The sequence below is a fragment of the Nycticebus coucang genome, chromosome 23 (genome assembly GCF_027406575.1).
Source record: "Nycticebus coucang isolate mNycCou1 chromosome 23, mNycCou1.pri, whole genome shotgun sequence".
Classification (NCBI taxonomy): domain Eukaryota; kingdom Metazoa; phylum Chordata; class Mammalia; order Primates; family Lorisidae; genus Nycticebus; species Nycticebus coucang.
The window spans coordinates 10833481-10853804 of record NC_069802.1 but is presented as its reverse complement, the minus strand read 5'-3'; the positions used below and the strand labels follow the sequence as shown (position 1 = coordinate 10853804).

At 40.6% G+C, this 20324-nt stretch overlaps 1 protein-coding gene across 1 annotated transcript; it reads left to right on the top strand.

Annotated features, from left to right (window-relative positions):
• The first annotated feature begins 976 nt into the window (after positions 1 to 976).
• Positions 977 to 1914, top strand: LOC128575919 (calmodulin-1-like). Its single transcript, XM_053577735.1, has one exon. It carries the CDS (start codon positions 1196 to 1198, stop codon positions 1490 to 1492), a length of 297 nt encoding a protein of 98 aa, XP_053433710.1. The 5' UTR covers positions 977 to 1195; the 3' UTR covers positions 1493 to 1914.
• Positions 1915 to 20324: the final 18410 nt, after the last annotated feature.

Below are 20324 nucleotides of genomic sequence, written 5' to 3'. Positions count from 1 at the left end.
ACGAATTGGTAAGTGGGGGTAGATTCTATTCATCCTGTTGAGTAGAACTTTGCCACTTTGTTTTACTTCTTGAGCCACTGTGGTATTTGGGCCCTGAACTTCAGCATTTGGATGACTTTACACTGGTGGGTGCTATTGTGCTAATCAGTGTATAATGCTGATCCGAGTCCTTCCCACCATGCAGGTATGGTGCTGACAAATTCCTTAAGCTCTTGCTTATCTGGGAAAGTTTTATTTTTCCCTCATATAAGAAACTTACTAGACTTACGAATTCTAGGCTGGCCATTGTTTGGTTTGAGAAGACCAAGAATGAGGCCCCATCTCTCTGGCTTGTAAGGCCTCTGTTGAGTAGTGTGCTATTAGTCTGATGGGTTTTCCTTTGTAAGTTACCTGATACTTTGGCCTCATGGTTCACATGGGTTTCACGCTAACTTTTGGCTAGTCTGCTGAGTATATGTCATGGTGATTGCCTCTTAGTGATGAATCTTCCAGGGGTTGGTTGAGCTTTTAGTACCTGGAGGTCCAGATGTCTAGCAAGACATGGGAAATTTTTTTCAAGAATTGTCTTAAATAGGCTTTTCAGCCCTTGTGCATTTCTTCTCCACTCTCAGGGATACCTGTGATTCTTATGTGAGGCCTCTTTACGTAATTCTATATTGTAGACTTGTTCCTCTTATTTCTCTATTCCTTCTCTTTTACTGACTTATTAAATCAATGGCATTGTTTTCTAGCTCTTAGATTTTTTCTTCTGTCTGATCTATCTTATTTTTAAGGCTTTCACTATGTTCTGTATTTTCTTGAATGAATTTTTCATTTTCAGATGCCCTGCTTGATTTTCTTAATAATTCATTTTTTAAAGTGAACTTTTCATTCATTTCCTGACTTGCTTTTGTGGTTCTTTGTGTGGGGTTTCTATTTTCTCTTGTATTTCATTGAACTTCTTTATAATCCATATTTAAAATTCTTTATCAATTAGTCCGAGTGCAGCGAGCGAGGAGAGTGGTTGTGCAGTGGCATCTGGGAAACTGGTAGCACTTGCAGCATGGCTGACCAATTGACTGAAGAGCAGAGTGCAGAATTCAAAGAAGCTTTTTTACTAGTTGACAAGGATGGTGATGGAACTATAACAACAAAGGAATTGGGAACTGTAATGAGGTCTCTTGGATAGAATCCCACAGAAGCAGGGTTACGGGACATGATTAATGAAGTAGATGCTGATGGTAATGGCACAATCGACGTCCCTGAATTTCTGACAATGATGGCAAGAAAAATGAAAGACACAGACAGTGAAGAAGAAATTAGAGAAGCATTCCGTGTGTTTGATAAGGATGCCAATGGCTATATCAGTGCAGCAGAGCTTCGCCATGTGATGACAAACCTTGGAGAGAAGTTAACAGATGAAGAGATTGACGAAATGATCAGGGAAGCAGATATTGATGGCGATGGTCAAGTAAACTATGAAGAGTTTGTACAAATGATGACAGCAAAGTGAAGACATTGTACAGAAAGTGTTAAATTTCTTGTACAAAATTGTTTATTTGCCGTTTCTTTGTTTGTAACTTATCTGTAAAAGGTTTCTCATTACTGTCAAAAAAATATGCATGTATAGTAATTAGGACTTCATTCCTCCATGTTTTCTTCCCTTATCCTTATCTTACAGTCATTGTCCTGAAACCTTATTTTATAAAATTGATCAAGTAACAGGTTGCATGTGGCTTACTCTGGATATATCTAAGCCCCTCTGCACATCTAAACTTAGATGGAGTTGGTCAAATGAGGGAACATCTGGGTTATGCCTTTTTTTAAAGTAGTTTTTTTTAGGAACTGTCAGCATGTTGTTGTTGAAGTGTGGAGTTGTAACTCTGCGTGGACTATGGACAGTCAACAATATGTACTTAAAAGTTTGCACTACTGCAAAACAGTGTATTATCCAGGTACTTGTACACTATTTGTTTTGTACTGCTGGTCCTGTACCAGGAACATTTTCTTTTATTGTTACTTGCTTCTAAATGTTGTTTAGCCACTTAAAGAAAATCTGCTTATGGCACAATTTGCCTCAAATCCGTTCCAAGTTGTATATTTATTTTCCAATAAAAAATTACAATTTACCCCCCCACCAATAAAATTCTTTATCGGTCATTTTCATATTCTCATTTTGGTTGGTTTCCATTTTTGTGGAGTTATTGTTGTCTTTTGGAGGTCTCTTTTCATTCTGAATTTTTCATGTTTCAGAAGTTCTTTCACTGATTCTCACCTGGGAAGCTATAACTTCTTAGTTTTAGATTTTCTTTTGGTTAGATAATGGGATGCCCAGTTTAATCTCTGAGATAGTAGGTGGTGCTTGTGGGTGAGACTCAACAACATTCTGTCTGATTGAGTCAGTAAATTCAGGAAAGGGCATACAAATTAACCTCCCTGCTAGTAGGTGGCGCTGGCCAGAAGGAACAAGCTGTGATGTTGTTTTGGGGACCTATAATCAGCTCTTGTCCTTCAAGAGAAGCATTTGATTGCCCCAAGTGATGAGTGGTGCCCTGGAACTTCAAGTGAGTTCCAATTCTCTGCCACAGCAGAGGTAGGTAGGAGAGTGCAGCTGGGTGGGGCCGGGTTGGTTGAGCTTTCCCTTAGGCTCCACTCAAGTTGGCCCTCAGGGTCCACTAAAGCTGGCAAAATATCTATTTCAGTAGGAGTCAAAGGTCTTCTCCCAGCTTCTAGGCAAACCTTCTAGAGAGGAGCTGAAGTGGCCTCTCACAACCAGAAAGTCTGTTTATAGAAGTGAAGTCACTTGAGATTCACAGACTGGCAGCCTGGACCAGTCCTTGCTCCTCTCTACCCTTCTCTGGTCTGTGGATTTCCCCTCCTATCTGCCAGCAGGCTGGAGCTCATGCCAGCTGGGTTCCCCCATGGCTGTGATGCAGTCCATGAGGTTCCCTGCCCAGGATCCTGGTCTAGGCTGACAGCACGGGTCCCATGTTTGGGGGTGGCATCCCATGAGCATACTGCAGCTGGGACCCACACTATAATCCCCCTATGTACCCTTGTGAACACCCCTACCTCCTGAGACTTATCCACAAATCTCCCCTCTGTGCCGCAAGCAATTGAGATCTGGGGATAAGGGGTCTGGCCTGTGGGCCTGACCCCAGGTGCCTGAAGATCAATCTCTTACCATGCCAGGGAGAAGTGCGATGGTACCTAGTTGCCCATGTGTTGCCCAAACACAATTGATGTCTGTCTGCCTTGGCATTACCCTGCTCTGATGGAGTCACTAGGCAAGCAGCATCAGGGAAGGCCATAAGGCAGGCAGCTCAGAGTCCAAGAACCCCTCAGTCTGTTGCATAACCCCCAGAGGACAGATATGGGTCTCACCTTCTGTGGGAACCTCCTTGGTGTGGTGGCTTGAGGACAGGTCTGAGCGCCACCCTCTGCGGGGGCCTCGGTGTGGGGGCCCTGTCTGAGCCCTTCCCTCAGCATGGCAGCCCCTTCTGAGCCCCACCTTCTATGGGACCCTCAGTGTGGGTGCCCTGTCTGAGCCCCACCCTCTGTGGCAGCCTCGGCATGGCGGCTCAGTTTCCTCTCTTGTCACCTATGGATAGGGGAGGGGAGGGTGGAGAAAGTGTGTGGATAGAGGACAGTTAGCACTCCAGCCATGTCCTTCCCTGTCTCTGAGATGCTGCCTGCCCAGCATGTCCAGGCGTTGGAGTCACGCATATCATCTGAGACCCACTCGACCCCTGTGGCTTCTGCGGTCTGGGCCAGAGTTGGGACATGTTTGTGTGGTAATGAACAAGACAACACCTGAGGAGTGAAGCCCCTGGGAGGACGATGTGTACAGTGGGAAGTGAAGCAATATGGCCCTGCCATCTGGCTCAGGTCTGTGGAGATAGGAGGTGACCCCGGGGTGGGGGACAGGAGCCTGGTGCCCTGTCCACAAGAACCTCCCAGCTCATGGGCAGCAGTGGCTTCTGGGCTTGTGTGAGCAGAAAGTCTCTCCAGAAGCTCAGGAACCTGTTGACTGGCAGAGATTCCAGAGAGGGAGAAACCACCTGCTCCCCTACCCTTCCCACTGGGGGTTGATCTCTGGCGGTACCTCCCTCCTTCCTGTTCTGCTTCACAACTTCTGCCCTTGGAGTCTCCTGAAGGTTCTGGCACGCCTACCTATAGGTATCTTTCATGTTATTTTCTGTACTTTTACATGTTTAGATGCTTTCATCATTAAAAAGAAAAAAAAAAACCTAATTGTCCACTCTTTGAACAGCTACATTGAATTAAATGAATATAACTTCTGTAGTGGATAAAACTGAAGTAAGGGAATTGAAGAAGCTTTCCCCTAAGCTGGCTAAGGGAGTAGCTGGAGGAATTAATTTGTCAATGAATGAACATTGAAAATTGCTATTATATGGCCTGGCACCTGTGGCTCAGTGGTTAGGGCGCCAGCCACGTGCACCTGGGCCGATGGGTTTGAACCTGGCCTGGACCTACCAAACCAAACAAACAAACAAAAAGAAAATTGTTATTATCCTGTGAACTTCACCTATGCTGATATAGTCTTTTTAAAGGAAAACTTAAGCAGTTTACTTCTGCAATGCTCATATTTTCTCAGTAATAAAAATAATGATAATGATATTATATAAGAACTTACATTCAGATTCTGCCAAATGATGTATATGTTTCCTCCTCCAATTCTCACTATGTCTCTATGAAGCATGTTATTATAAACTACATTTAAAGAAGGGCCAAAATAACTTTTCCTGTTCACATAGCAGAGCTAGAATACTGCTAACCAGACTAACCATTAGAATCATTCCCTCTATGACAGCAATAAATTAATAAGTACATAAATGAAAGATGAAGGGTAATTGGGGTGATCCTTTTAACATTCCTCCAGTATTACTTCATAGTGAACCACCTACCACAAAGAGGTGGCTAACACGTAGAGAATATCTGCAAATACAGTATTTTGTAAAATTTTGTAATGAATATTTTGTGATGGGACATACACCTACAATACCCCATTTCCCTGCAGATGGCAAATTTAGGGGCAAATTTTGGAATACTCGGTTTGAAAATTAACTGAAGGAAGAATGATTATATATAACATATCCTGTACCATTTCTTTTCAATCTTAATTGAATAATGTTTCTTTTTTGTTTTTAAGTGTTAGGAACTTAAAAACTAGTTTTTGAATATGTAAACCTGGGTTTATATTAATAGGCTGCCATCTGAATAGAAAAGATGTGGCTACTTCTAAATTTCCTTCCAGCTCCGAAAATTAGTGTTCATAGAGTTAGATTGATTAGATACTACTTCTACTTTGAGAAACAACAATCATGTTATTAAGAAATAGAAAATTGCTCATTTGCACATTTAAAAGATTTTCACATTGAGAAATTGTGTAGGTAGTGTTCTGATATAATACAATCAAAGCAGAAAGATTGACTAAAATGTTCTTCCAATGTAATAATTTCTTTCAGAAATAGGAAAAGTGAATGAGGATGGGGTGGGATTTTGTACTGATTGACTAGGTTTATAAAGTTATTTGTAAGCAGGCTTAATTTTTAAAAGAAATAATTGTAGTTAAATTTACTGAGCCATTGAATGCTCCAGTAAGCAATTGTTTTTTCCCAGGCACCGGGCTATGCCTCTTTACAAATAGGATCTCATTTATTTCTGATCACATCATAAGGTAGGTATTATTACACCCATTTTTCAGACGAGGGAACTGAGGATATGAGAGGTTGAGTAGGGGGCTCAAGGTTGAATAACTTGAGAACATCAGAGTCATTATTCAATCTAGAATAGCATTTGAACCTATATTCAAATTTGGAAGCAGGCTTAATTTTTGCTATACTGTCTCTCTCAGGCTGTCAAGAGGAACTCTGTGAAAAACCTTTATAAGTGGTTTTAGGGAAAGCAGGTGCATCTGAGCTCTGAAATCTGCAACACTGTTTTATGGCAGGCTGAGCACATACCATTTCTTTATGAGAAACAGTTACAATTAAGGGTAGTAACCGTAGGGAAAATCATTAAGAATGTTCGGTAAGGTGCTGGCCCCATATACCGAGGGTGGCGGGTTCAAACCCGGCCCCAGCTGAACTGCAACCAAAAAATAGCTGGGCACTGTGGCGTGTGCCTGTAGTCCCAGCTACTTGGGAGGCTGAGGCAAGAGAATCGCTTAAGCCCAGGAGTTGGAGGTTGCTGTGAGCTGTGTGATGCCATGGCACTCTACTGAGGGCCATAAAGTGAGACTCTGTCTCTACAAAAAAAAGAGAATGTTTTAAAATTCCGAGATAGAGTTTAATGGAAAACATTCAATCATCCTGAGAAGCATGGCAGGGAACCATGAATGGTTTTCCCCTTTTTTATCCATAAAAAGATTTGAAGAAATTGTAAAAGACTGTAAGACAGTGAGTAAAGTCACATTGAGAATAAAGTGTTTTGTTTAAAAGCAGTACATGCACATGGTAGAAAATACTGATAATCAAAGAAAAGGAAAAAATTAAAAATCTATAACTATCACTGAGTGATAAACACCATTATTACCGTGGTCTGTACAATTCTAAATATGTTCTTTAATAATTAAATCGTGCTATGCAATGTGTTTTGTTGCCTGATTATGTTTTTTTTTTAAAGGTTAAAAGCATTTATTTTTGTTCTTTAGGGGATACATGGGGCTGTAGAATGTCACTGCCATAAATGTAGATCCATGAGACTTTTGGCTTCCTTTCCACAAAACTTACTTTCAGACATTAGTTTTTTTTCTCTTCAAGATGGTTCGTACCAGTGATAATCTGGGACTTGATGCCAGCTACTGTGTGAATGTTGGGACTTTCAAAAATTAAACCGTGAATGTCACAAATCAATGTCATTCCTGATTCTTATTCCAGGTTGGAAGGCTAAACGAGGGCCAAAGTTAAAAAGGAGACAACTGTAATTTGTGAAAGAAGACATACTAGAGAATGAATATATATTTTATACATGAGGAGAGTGAGGACCCCAGGATAATGGCCACATAACTTGTTACTGATGAGAGACCAGGACTGACATCCAGCTGTCCTAACTTCCAGCTCATTGCTCTTTCGCCTACGCCATATTGCCTCTAAGGACCCATCTCGTGAGATTGCAAATAGAGTCTTATGTAGTCTAGCTTTATTAGAGGCAATGTTTTCAATCTACAGACTTATGGGCCCACATAAATAGCAAGAAGTCCTGGGGAACATCTCCACCCTTAAAAAATTCCATGAGATGTCATAATTGTCCCCACAGCTCTTCAAAAGTGGTTTCTACCATCAGGCTGAGGGGCAGGGCTGTGCTTTTTGTCTAGCAGGAAACATAGATGGGAATTAGGAATCAGAGCAGAAAGCTCTGGCGTTTGTGCCAGGTGCCCACGGAGGTTCGATGGTAATTCACACAGGCATTGAGGCAGCAGACTAATTCCAGAACTCATTACTTCCAAACACACTGCCAGGTGCTCCCATGGGATCGGAACAGACAGGATTGAAACTGCGCGTGGAAGTTCACCAGTCCGGGCCGCTGGGAGAGCTAAAAGGGGGGAGAGAGAATTCCCCGACGTTTGTGAGATGTGGTCAATGTTGCTGACCTGGGATACTGATTCCCAGTTTAAGGTCCTTTAATATGTTTTTTTATAGTAGTAGATATTCTATTGCCTACATTCCTTTTTGATACTTTTGGGAACATAGAACAATAAGTTTTGACCTTTGTAATATTTAGCCTAAAAGTACCAGTGGCAGAAAGTCCGCAAGGAAGAGGGGCTGTCGGTAAACAGGAAGCAGAAATAGGCAAGCCTTGACCGGTCTGTCTGCCACACTAACACGGATTGCTCCTCAGGGCCCAAGATCGCTGATCCAGATGCAAATCCCATCTCTGCCCTCACCAGCAGGCAGGAGGAAGGGTGCAGCCCTTCCTTTAAGGAGAACTACTTCCTGCAGTTTGTACACAATACTTTTGTTTACATCCTACTGGACAGAATTGAGTCACATGGCCACATCTATGTCTCAGGAAGACCAAAATTTATTTGTTTATTTATTGGATTTGAATAGATGATACTTTACTTAAGAAGATACAGATGACAGTTACACACATCAAAAAATACTCAGCATCATTGGTTATTTGGGAAATGTGAATTAAGCCCACAATAAGATACCAGTACAAGACCAAAATTTAAATTTTATTTGGTGCACCCATATTCCTGGCTAAAAGTGGACTGTTCTATTACCAATGCAGTGGAGTAAAGTGAATATTGGGGAACAATTAGCAATATCTGCCATATCCTTTTAATAGTTTTCTCTAGACGCTTTATTTATTAATGTTCATAAGCATAAATATTAGCTGCCCACTTGTACACTATTTTTCTTTTTTTATTGTTTGGGATTCATTGAGGGTACAAAGAGTTAGGACACACTGATTGCATTTGTTAGGTAATGTTCCTCTTATAATGTACCACTCCCAAGAGGTGTGCCCTACGCTGTGACCTCCTATCCCCCTTCCACCTCCCCTCTCCCAGCTCCATCATTCCCTTGACCCCCACCTTGTATTGAATCATCTACTGCCTTCATATTGGTATTGAGTACATTGGATTCTTGCTTCTCCATTCTTGTGATGCCTTACTAAGAAGAATATGTTCCATCCCAATTCAGGTTAATACAAAAGATGTAAAGTTTCCATCTTTTTTAAAGGCCGAATAGTATTCCATGGTATACATAGACCATAGCTTGTTAATCCAGTCCTAGGTTGGTGGGCTTAGGTTGTTTCCACATTTTGGCGATTGTAAATTGAGCTGCAATAAACAGTCTAGTGCAAACGTCCTTATGACAAGAGAATTTTTTTCTTCTGGGTAGATGCCTACTAATGGAATTGCAGGACCAAATGGGATGTCTAATTTGAGTTCTTTTAGAATAGTTGAAAAACAGTTTTTAAAACAGTTGAAAAATTCTCCTTCTGAACTTGATCTGTTTCTGCAATAGTTCAATGCATTTTGCTAATGACACCAGCTTTAAGTATAATGAGGGAGGCTGATCTTTCCTAAATGGTATAAGAAGAATGGGGCACAGATCACATGGGGAAGCTACTCACCCATGTCCTCCAGCACACAGATGTATGGCAAATCTCTACAGATGTGTTGCTGGATTTTGATCAGGGAGGAAAGCCGATTATTTTTCAGAGTTGATTATCCATGTAGTTGTACTCTGTTGTCACTGAGGACATTGAGCTGAACAGGTTTCCAGAGGCTGCACACAGCAGGCGAATCCTGCAGGAGACGGTGTTCAAGGGCCAGGGTGGGGCGGTTGCCTCTGCGCTGTGGCTCCAGACTCTGTCCGTGGGTTGGGTGTGCTGTTGTTAACAGGCGTGTCCATCGTCTACTGTCACTCCCTGTCACTCCCACACCCAAGCCAGGGTTGGCGATGAGAAGAGAGAGGAACATCCCTTTCCTTCACCAGCAGGATCTGGAAATGGCACGGGTGGCTCAATTTTTTAACAGAACGATCTCTTACTATTAGACTTTTACCACTTTTGTTATTTTTCAGGATTATAAACAGCAGCATATACTTTTTTTGTTTTTTTTTTTTGAGACAGAGTCTCAAGCTGTCACCCTGGGTAGAGTGCCGTGGTGTCACAGCTCACAGCAACCTCCAAGTCGAGCTTAAGCGACTCTTTTGCCTCAGCCTCCCAAGTAGCTGGAACCATAGTCGCCCGCCACAATGCCCGGCTATTTTTTTTTGTTGCAGTTGTCCTTGTTGTTTAGCAGGCCCAGGCCAAGTTCGAACCTGCCTGCCTCAGTGTATGTGGCTGGCACCTTAACCACTGAACTACAGGCGCCACCAGCAGCACATACATTTTGAAATATATAAATCTTTAAATGTAGGTAAAGATAAGTGTTGAAACGTTTAAGTGTTTGAATTATTGTGTACTTGCTGAATAGCTTGTTGAGTTTGTGTTAACAGAATCAGGATAAACAGATTTCATGAATATTGCCAATTTGCTTTCTTAAAAATTTAGAAGTTTATGCTCTTACCAATTATGTTTGAGATAGCCTGTTTTATTGCAAACTTACTGGCATTAGGTTTTTTCATGTAGTTTAAAAAATATATATAAAATCTTCGTTATTCTAAGTGAAGATAAATATTTGTTTATTGTCTATCCCTAAATTTTTCCATTTTGTTTTATTTCTCCCTGATTTTCTTAAGGAATCATATTAGAAATTATGTATAAATACTAGTTTTTATCATATTCACTTCTTATGTTTCAATACTACTTCTTAAAGTCTTTTAAATTCAGTTATGTTGTTTATTAAGGAGAGAGATATAGAATATGTAATCAAATCCACTAATCATAGCTACTAATTTTTACTTTTTAAAATTGTCTTTATGTGCCAAAATATTTCCCATCCTGAAGTCCAGAGGTTGGATCAAAAATCACCTTTCTTTTCCTCTACTTTGTTTTTTCTTTAACTTAATTTGTTGTGTAGTATGAAGTGAGGCTCTAAGTCCATAAATATTTTCCAAATAGCCAACTGTGAATCCCTGCTATTTATTAGGTAGTCTTTTTCTTCTGCGTCATTCTGTAGCGTCTCATTCATTCTATAAATACACAAACAAAAATAATATATAATTTTTTTAACATATCCTGTTTTATTGGTGCCAGAATGTTTTTGTAGCATAATATTTGTTTGCAAAGAGAAATTTTGTCGAAGAGCATCTAGTTGTCCTTACAGCGTACTCATTAACATTTTGAGCCCAGGGACAAATAAAACCAGTTCTCTCATTTTGTAAAAAGTGAATTTAGAAAATGCTGCTCCACATGAATTTCCTGCAGGCACTTCAAACTCAATATTTCCAAAAGAGATCCATTATTTGTAGCCCTATTCCGATTCTCCCCTTCTAATGCCTCCTGGTATGTCTGGCAGCAGAGCTTCCATTCATTCTCCCCAGCTACAGACTCACCAGCACTTCCCTTCTGCATTTCTGCCTATAGACAGCTATTGCTCGGTTTTTGCTGGTCTGTCCTGCAATGTTGCTAGAATCCACTTCTCACTTTTGTTCACTGCTGCCTCACTCTCGGGGCTGTGCCACCTCCCCTCTGGACATTGAGGACAGTTTCAAGTTCTTGCCTTCAGCCTCCCATCTGTCCATCATTTGCACAGATATCCATTATCTCCCTAAATTATAGATTGAAACTCATTCTTCTTTCTGCCCTTAATCCCTGGGTGGCTTCCCATTGTCTTTGGATTAGAGTTCAAGCTCAACGTGATATTCAAATCTGGATTCAAAATGGGTCTCCACTGTACTTTTTTTCCTCAACTCCCTTTATTCCTAATGGGAGAAACCTATGTTTCTATCACCCAGGTATATGGCTCACCTTTACTTTAGAATATTTACACATCCTTTTCCCTTAGGCTGTTTTGTCCATAAATACCTTTCTGTCTGTGTTTTCACAATCCACAGTTTAGGTCCCAGACCTCACATCTTTGGCTCTGGAAGGCTCTCCGGATCCATTTAGTCAAAGTTAACTGCCCTGCATTCTATTCTCTTACTGAATCTGTGCGTACATTTATCATGGCTCAGATCGCCTTCTAAATTATTTAGGATGCAGTATGTCTGGCGAGACAGTGCATTGTAAGGGAACAACAGTGGCCATCTGTTTTTGTGGACACAGAATATTACCTCGTACCAGAGTTTTATTGTTTTTTTGCTATTTTTAGTTCTGGAGAAACAACTTAAATATTTCTTCTTAGCTATACAGCTGCAAGGTGAATTTCCACCTACAGCGTGGACTGTATCTTGACAGTTCCCCTCTAGCACTCCTCCACATCCTGAACTAACGCCCTGGGAAGAGGTGTTTGAGGAAAGGCCAGAGAATATCCTGAGACTGTATGAAGATACCATCCTCTTTGCTTCTGTCGTTTAATGGTGTAATTTTTTTTGATGGATTGAGAAGGTCCTGATGTCCCTCTCCCCCATCACAAAGGCTATGAAGGACCTGAAGGGGAGCTCGTTGTGAGGGAAGGAAGGTCTGACTGGTGACCTGGGGTCACTACCACTGTCCCTGTGGTGGGGGCCGTTTGCTTCTGACAGCACTTGCCTACAAGCTCTTACCTGGCGTTCTGCCATGGTGTTTGTGAATGTGAACGAAAGGAGATGAAACTTTGAGATCCCAAGTTCAAGGGATCCCTGCAGCCTCGGCAGGGATCTGACTCAGCAAGGATGACTTAGCAACCAAAAACAAAAGCTCATTCTCAATGATGATAAACAGTGGTGAAAGCAATAGAAGTAATGAAAATTGTGAACTGAGGTTCACATCGCCCTGATCAAACTCTCCAGTTTTGTCTTGTGACGTACAAATGGTCCCCCTTGAACCGAGCAATCACCTCTCTCCACTAGATTCTTTGCTGGGGAAAGAAAGAGCTTACATAACTCAGGGGTGTGGCAATTGTGTTATTAAATGTGTGACCATATTTGCACTCCAAACTGGCTAGGCAGGTTTTGCAGGTTACACTTAGTTATGTCTCCCCCATGTCATGTGCTTCTTGGGGCATAATCTTTGTGTCTTTCTGGTGATGAGAATAGAGATCGGAACATTGTAAATAATTGAATTGAACTGCTTCTCTCCCATGTTTATTTTAATGTTTATAACTACAAAATAAAAGAGGTAAAATTTAAAACATTTGTATAAAAATGAATTTTTCCGGAACACCACGCACAGCAGGAAGCGGTGGTGTCTCTGCTCTTTGGGGTCTTAGCGGTGTTATAACGGTATAGTGGCAATAGCATCGTGATAAAATACTTAGCTATCCTGTGTCATTGTGTTTTTCAAAACAATTATTTTGTTCATGTAGGCTGGCACTGGAGAAAATTTCATCACAAAATCAGCCTTCAGTTGTCTAGTTTCAAATTTTTCAAATTTGCTAGTTTTTACTCTCTAAAACTGCCATTTAAAATACCATTTTTCTTATTTAGAGAGAAGGTTTCTCAGTGTGTCCTGGTATTGGAGAACGTTTATGCTGACCACCTATAATTTAAAAAACAGAAGTGTGCTCCCTGGGGCTGGGGCTGGCGCGGCATTTTCCTCCCAGCTCTTCAAAGAGCCCTTGTGCCTGTTCTACACAGTTGGCATTGTTGGGTCCCTTTATCTATTGTTTTCTGTTTACATGAAAGGAGGTTCAGTGGATTGTTTGATATTTACTTTTTATATGAAACATGTGCTCTCTATCCCAATGGGAAATATAATATGCACTATTTTGACTGAAATATATGTTCTTTTGCTAGAGAAAATACAGCAATATTTCTGAAAGGAAAACAATGTTGATATATTTCCATATGTATGTATGTAAGTTTGTATGTGTGTATGAATATATGTGCATCTATTTACCAACATGTATCAAGCATCTATTAAAACATTAATTGCTACGTGAGTTGTATTTTACTTATGCTAGTTGAGCCTGGGGCCTAGTGAAGCTTATATAACTCACATGTCTCTTGCGCATTGACTACAACAGTAGAAAAAAATTTTTGGGGGGGAGGTTCGTGGTGTTTTATTAGGTTAAGAGACAGGTAAGTTACATATGCTTCATGAGGCCCAGGGCTCAAATCTAGTATGAGTTAAATATAACTCATATGGCGGTTAATGTGCTTGACCTAATAAAACCTGTGTCCCAAGGAAAAATATCTAGTTTTATGCTAGTAAATTTTTAACAGGAGGATTTCCAGGAAAAAAATCCTCTAATTTATAAACTTTACTAATTTCCATAACATAAATTCTTCCGCCATAGCCCATTTTAAGCCACCAACATAACATTGAACATAGAGTTGGGAAATGATGCACAGAAACACACTTTTATGTAGATTTTTTACCATGTAGATACAATAGGTGCAAATAACTTCAAGAGCATATAATAGCAAAATTATAAAATAGAAGTGGTATGTTTTGAGTATTTACAATATTTGCTTCAATGTAATTAATTGTAAATTTATGTAATTCAATTTTTAATAATGGCCGTGTTTAAAAACCATTTGCAAAATTCCTGAAAATTTAGCAGTTGGCTTTTACAAGTTGGTATAAACTGGCTCCCACGTAAAACTATTAAACTATCTGTATCTACTCATTTCCCTTTTCTAAAAAGAGTGGGCCCCGTGGCTAGGGAAATGTTTGTTGAACCTCATGGTGGGTGTAGATAAGCTGGTCTGGAGGAAGTAGAATTGAATTGTGTGTGTAATAAAGGATGGAAGTTTTTGCATGGGGGCCAGGTGGATGCTAAGATTTTAAGTAATTGGAGGCAAGAGGTAGCTTGGTTTGTGATTCTCATTATGGATGCCATATGGAAGGTTTAGACATTTTTTTATTTCATGCGAAGTTGAACTATTCACATTTGAAATAGTGTGATATAAAATATTGATAACCTTTTCTGTAATAAAGCATGTAAAAATATTACAGTATGAATGTACATTTATTTCTGTGAGATAATTCTCTTTCATGCTGCCAGAATAGAAGGAGAGGCATCTCCAGGGATGCTTCCTTTGCATAAAGCACAGTAGTTTGGTGTTGGGTACTTGATACAAATCCCTTTCCCAATCTCACATGGAATCTTTGTTAAAATCTACATTGTATAATAGCATCTTTGATGGGAATTGATTGTTTGAGAAGGAAATAATGTAGAGTTCTCCATTACCATGGAGGTGGGGCAAAAGTCAAGACTATATGCTGAGTTAGAAGAGGTATTTGAAAATAACACATCTAAGAATGAAAATGAAATCACATTAGGGAAAGTACAGAGTCATTCATTAAAAAATCTAACTGCACACAGCACAGTGTGGTGCTGCAGAGCACACATCTTACAGCCTCATTTTTGGATTTCAATTACAGATTCTACCACTCTTTATCTGTGTGACTTCGGGCAAGTTATATAACATCTCTTAAATTTTCTTGGCTGTAAAATAAGAATTTTAATAATACATATTGTATGATGTTGAAGACTAAATGAGTTATATATGTAAAGTACTCAGCATAATTCCTGGCATAGCGTAAGCTATAGAATTAGCTACTATTTTTTAATTGATCTAGTGATTTAGGAATATGATTAATTATAATATATGGTAATATTATGCACATTGTGTTTCTGAGAGGTACCCATAGGGACCCTCTTCCCTGTTCAAATTCTGAACTAATTGAGATAACAAGAAACAAAAATGACACAGATGGGAGAATCAAAATAGGGCCTTGATTACCGATAATGCTGATACAGCACAATGTACTTGCTTCTGGAGGCAAGTAGTTTTCTTAGTTTAGAAATTTAAAATTAGGCAGACTTACCCTGGACATCTACAAGCATCCTCTTGAAGGCCTGACTCTTTCGCCACATGGCTGACCGCAGAGCACAGCACACACTCACAGAAGGTGGGCTGACTTCCCAAACAAAGGGCACAGGAAGAGGCTGGGCTCCACCTGGCTGCTATCCCCTTCCACACTCATCAGTCAAATTAATTTGCCCCTCTGTAGGTGGATCAGTAGGTACAGAGAGAAGGCAGGGTGCTTTCATTATGGAACTCCCTCCACGCGGTAGAAAGGGGCAGGAAAGGAAGCATCTTTTCCTCTGCATCACTTTTTAGCCAGGAACACAGAACCGACTTTGGTGTTTTTAACAGAGGGCACTTAATTTGGTTATACAGGCCATGAAGGAGCTAAGAAGTTAAAGTGGGGATGGGGAGGTAACTCAGCTATTACTGGTAGGACACATTACTTTCCTGAATCAAAGGGAGCCCATGGTGCTACCACACCCTGGGGCTGGAGTCACAGCAGTGGCTGGAGCCACAGTGGGTCTGTCCACTAGGAGCTTTAGCCACTGGCATATTGCCTGGGCTCGAGGGGCAGCCGGAGAAGTACCCTGGCTACTCCTCCCTCCAGCCCTAATCTCTCCAGTGAATACCATTGGCTGACCTCATTTGGCAGCCAGCTCACAACAAACTCCAAAAAATAACCTGCAGGGCCAACGTATACAAAGCCAAGATACAAAGGCCATAAAATAGACCTCTGGGCAAACAGGGCCAGGGCGTGTGTGTGTGTGTGTGTGTGAGAGAGATGTGTGTGTGTGAGACATGTGTGTGTGTGTGAGAGGTGTGTGTGTGTGTGTGCATGCACCTTCTATTTCATGCTACTCTGCTTTTGAACCCTTTAGACTGTATAGATCAAAATACCTTTTCACGTGATATGATTTTAACATTGCTTAGAGACACAGTCTTTGGAAGTTAATTGAGAAGAGTTGAAAATCAGTATACAGCATCCGCTGTAATAGTCCCAGATAATTGATTTTCAGGCTATTCTCTGATAGTATCAGACCATTGCCTACATTTTCGATTTTTTGTTGAAGATTGACTCAGATAAAATTTATACTTGGCATCCAACTTGCTAGAAGTTGAACAACATGGACACTTTACCTATTCAACTCCTTTGCATCCATTAATGGGCAACTCTAGCCTTGGTTCCTCCCAGAGCACTGTAGTCTCCAGGGAGGTCTCTGTCAAAAAATCTCTTATTTTGTGTCATTGCATTGAGCAATTGCTCGTTTTATTTCCCTAATCCTATGTACCATTCTTTTAAAGAATTGTCACTATGTCTGAAAAGTCTGTCTGTCATAAACTCTCTAAGAAGCTACTTGGTTGAGATCAGATTGCAAGGGTCTACTCAAAAGGTCCACTATCATACCATTGCTTAACAAAGTTTCCTTAGAAGCATTCATTTTAAGATTCATTTAGTAGTCACAGGCCACTTCTGGTGTTTTGAACCAAAGCAATTAAAGAAATGGAAGTCTTGGATTGGGTTTGTTCCCCAGAGAATTGTGAAGCTACTGGACCAGAGCTGCTTACTGTCAAGGTCTGGTATGAGAAAGAATCTGTATAACAGGGAAGTAAATGACCGGATGGCCTTGGGTGAGATCCTGGTCTAAAGGAAAATGAACAAATTAGGTAAGTTGAGATAATGATGGTTCTTTCCTCATGAACTATAAAATGATCCATGCTTACTGCTTAGAGTAATGCCTAGCGCTTGGTATTAACTATTATGATTCTGTATCCCTGTTGTTTTTGAAACATTTTTAGATATTATCCTCAGAAATACGAAATGTTGAGTTCCTACTTCATGCAAGACAATATCCTATATGCTTATCTTTGGAGCTACATCAAGGGAGCAGAGAAGCTGAGTAGTTGGCAAACTCAAAGAGATGGTAAAACATCATTGAAACTGTAGCAAGAGGTATAGAAATGTGATTTATTGGATTTTTGTGTGTGGGAATGTTGCATTTTAATGAAAAGGGTGCCTTACCAAGGGTTGGGGGAGTGAGATGCCCCAAGTGGCATAAGGATAGATGATTGTTAAATCACCTTCTCTGGAAAGGACCCCAGGTACCTGTAGGGATTTTGCTTTGCTAATGCAAATTTGAGCCATTTTAGGGCAATAGTAATAAGGTTGAGAGCTCCCATCAGTAGTTTTCTGCACTCCTCCCAAGCACCACTGAACTCCAGACTTCCCTGAAATATAATATTGAGCTGTATTTGCCTAGCATGGGGCACCAATGCATTAGCTCAGCTGATGTATGAGTCATGCCATGGATAAGTAAAATGGGGAAACTTGTAAATTGTATCAGTCAGAGACTGTGTGATTTGAGAGAATTTAATATGAAAATATTCACTACATATAAAGTTATTAGCTTGGTAATGTAAACCGTTCAAAAGAGAACTCTAAGATACCCTGGTGGTAGCAATTGCAAGAAGCAGATAGGTCTGAGAGAAGAAGGAGAAGAGGCTGGAATACCTGAAATTTAGAGTCTCAGAAACCACCTTGCCGAGCTGAAACTCAGGCCTCTGAGGAGGGGCCTGCTTGTCTGGTTGGTGTCTCCAGGTTCAGAAGAGGGGCCTTGCTATAGACTGAATGTTTGTGTCCCTCCAACATCATATGTTGAAAACTAATCTGCAATTTAAAGGTATTTGGGGGCGGGATCTTTGGTAGGTGATTAGGTTGTGGGAGCTGATGCCCCATGAATGGGATTAGTGCCCTTATAAAAGAGACTGCTGAAAGCTCCCTTGCCCCTTTCCACCACTATGTGAGGTTAACAGTGAAAAGGTGGCTGTCTATGGGCCAGGAAGCAAGATATGGAATCTGCTGGTGCCTTGACCCCTTGAACTCCTCCGCCTCCAGAACTGTGAGAAATAGATTTTTGCTGTTTATAAGCCATCTATCCATGTTGGTTTGTTATGGCATCCCCAATGGACTAGGGCAGGCCTGAAGAGGGGCAGCTGGCCTGGCTGGTGAGGAGGTCTCTGGGGCTGGGGTGGGACTTGATGAGCCTGGTTTTCAAGTATTGGAAAAGCTGCCAACTGGGCTCAGCTGCAGCTATAAGAAAGACCAGCTGTGCTTGAGGTGAAGCAATATTGCTGGGGTGATGCTCACAGAACAGAAAACAGATAGGAAAGAGCAAGTCTCTCCCTCCTCCTCCAGCCTTGCACCCTGTCCTTATTGGCAGAGGGAGCTGCACGTCCCCACCCTTGTGTGGCAAAGCAGGGGGTACAGAGGAGTGGATTTGGAGTGAGAGATATTTACTTAATAACTAGGGAACATAAATATTGTGAAACAGAGCATGGCATGCACTCCACGTTGGTGCCTGTGCAGTGAGCAAATGCTTTACAGAGTATCTACTGCACGCCTCTAGATTTACAGAGCTGAATATGACCTGTGTGTCCTCCCAAAGGGAAGGCAGGGAGTCCAATTTACAGAGAGATAATGTGATACAAGGTCAACACAGTTATGTCCACATTACCATGGGATCTTAGAGAGAAAACAAATATAGGTAGAAAAGCTGATAGGTGCTAGAAAAGCTTAACTGGGTGCTATTTTTAGGTAGCTTAATTATATGAAAATAAGAAAAGCAGCATCAGTGTTGATATCAATTTAAAAGTGATTGGTAAAGGTTGTGTGACATAATTCTGAATATTTTTCTTCTAAATGTTTCCTCCTACTTAATCTCTCCAAATTTGTCAAACCCTACAATCTAGTTTTGCTTATTTATTTTTTAATGTCAAAGAATTCTGATGTTTCAAATTGAGGCTATTTCTTCATTCAATGAAATACAGTAGACCAGTGGCTCTCAACTTTCCTAATGGTGCAGCCCTTTAATACAGGTCCTATGGGTCGTGACCCACAGGTTGAGAACCACTACAGTAGACCCTCCATAGTTGACACTTCCCTACACTGACGACCTACTTAGGTTGACCTAATTTTCATAGACTGGACATGCACCACGTGTGTGTATCAGTACAGTAGGCCTAGTACCTTATGTTGACCACTTGTGTATGTTGACCCTTTTGGTATAGTCCTTTGGGTGGTCAACTTACAGAGGTTCTACTGTAATTATAAATTTAATTTGTTGAGTGTTGCCTTTTAGCATTATACAGAACAGAATAATATTTCGTAGTTCTCGAATGCTCTTGGTAAAAGTAGTGAATCAGTGATATTTTACAAAGCTCTTCCAAATATTTACTTCCATTTATTGACCTAGTCTACAAATATTTGCTTTGTAAATAGTATGTAAAGTATATTTTCCTAGATTCTGGAGGAATATAAATTAAAAAGACATGATATGATCGACACAATTGGGTACTATCACTCCAGCCATTCTTCTAATTTTCCTTACCAACAGTACTTGGATTTCATCTAGGTCTTGGGGAGCAATTAGTGACCCCAGGGACAATCCTGTTCCCCCTTGGTATGGCTTTGAGTGGGATTTGTGACCAATTCTGACCAGTTTGTTGGAAAGTGAATTCTCTTGTGGGCTTCAGGGAAATATATTTCTTCCTTGATAATATTGGCAAAATTTCCTACTGGCCACTGTTGTCCAAGGACTTGATATTTGGAGTTATGGAGCTATCTGAAAACCCTAAGATGATAGCTCCAAAAATCACAGAGAGGCTGACTGGAGTCCAGTCATGTTTGTCCACTTCACTGGTCACCCTGGAAGTGCCTAACTTGCTACCCGAAATGTTTAAACCAGTTTTAGTTGAGTTCTGTGTTAGCTGAAACCAAAGTAATTCCAAATGATATACATGGTCTCTTTCTTGCAGTCTTCTGCAGATGACTACAGAACTCTTTACTTTTTTTTTTTAAGGGTTCTAAGAAAGGAGTAACATTTTGCTGCACTTACATCATTCTAAATGAGCAAATTTATAATTACAGATTTAGAAATCATTCTAAATTGGAGGGAGCAGATATCATATAGGTATGTGGTATGTGTGTGTGTGCGTGTATATATGTATGTATATATAATCTTGCCT

What these genes read in the sequence shown, in the direction of transcription:
- LOC128575919 (XM_053577735.1), top strand. Translation starts at nt 1,196, where the DNA reads ATGATTAATGAAGTAGATGCTGATGGTAATGGCACAATCGACGTCCCT.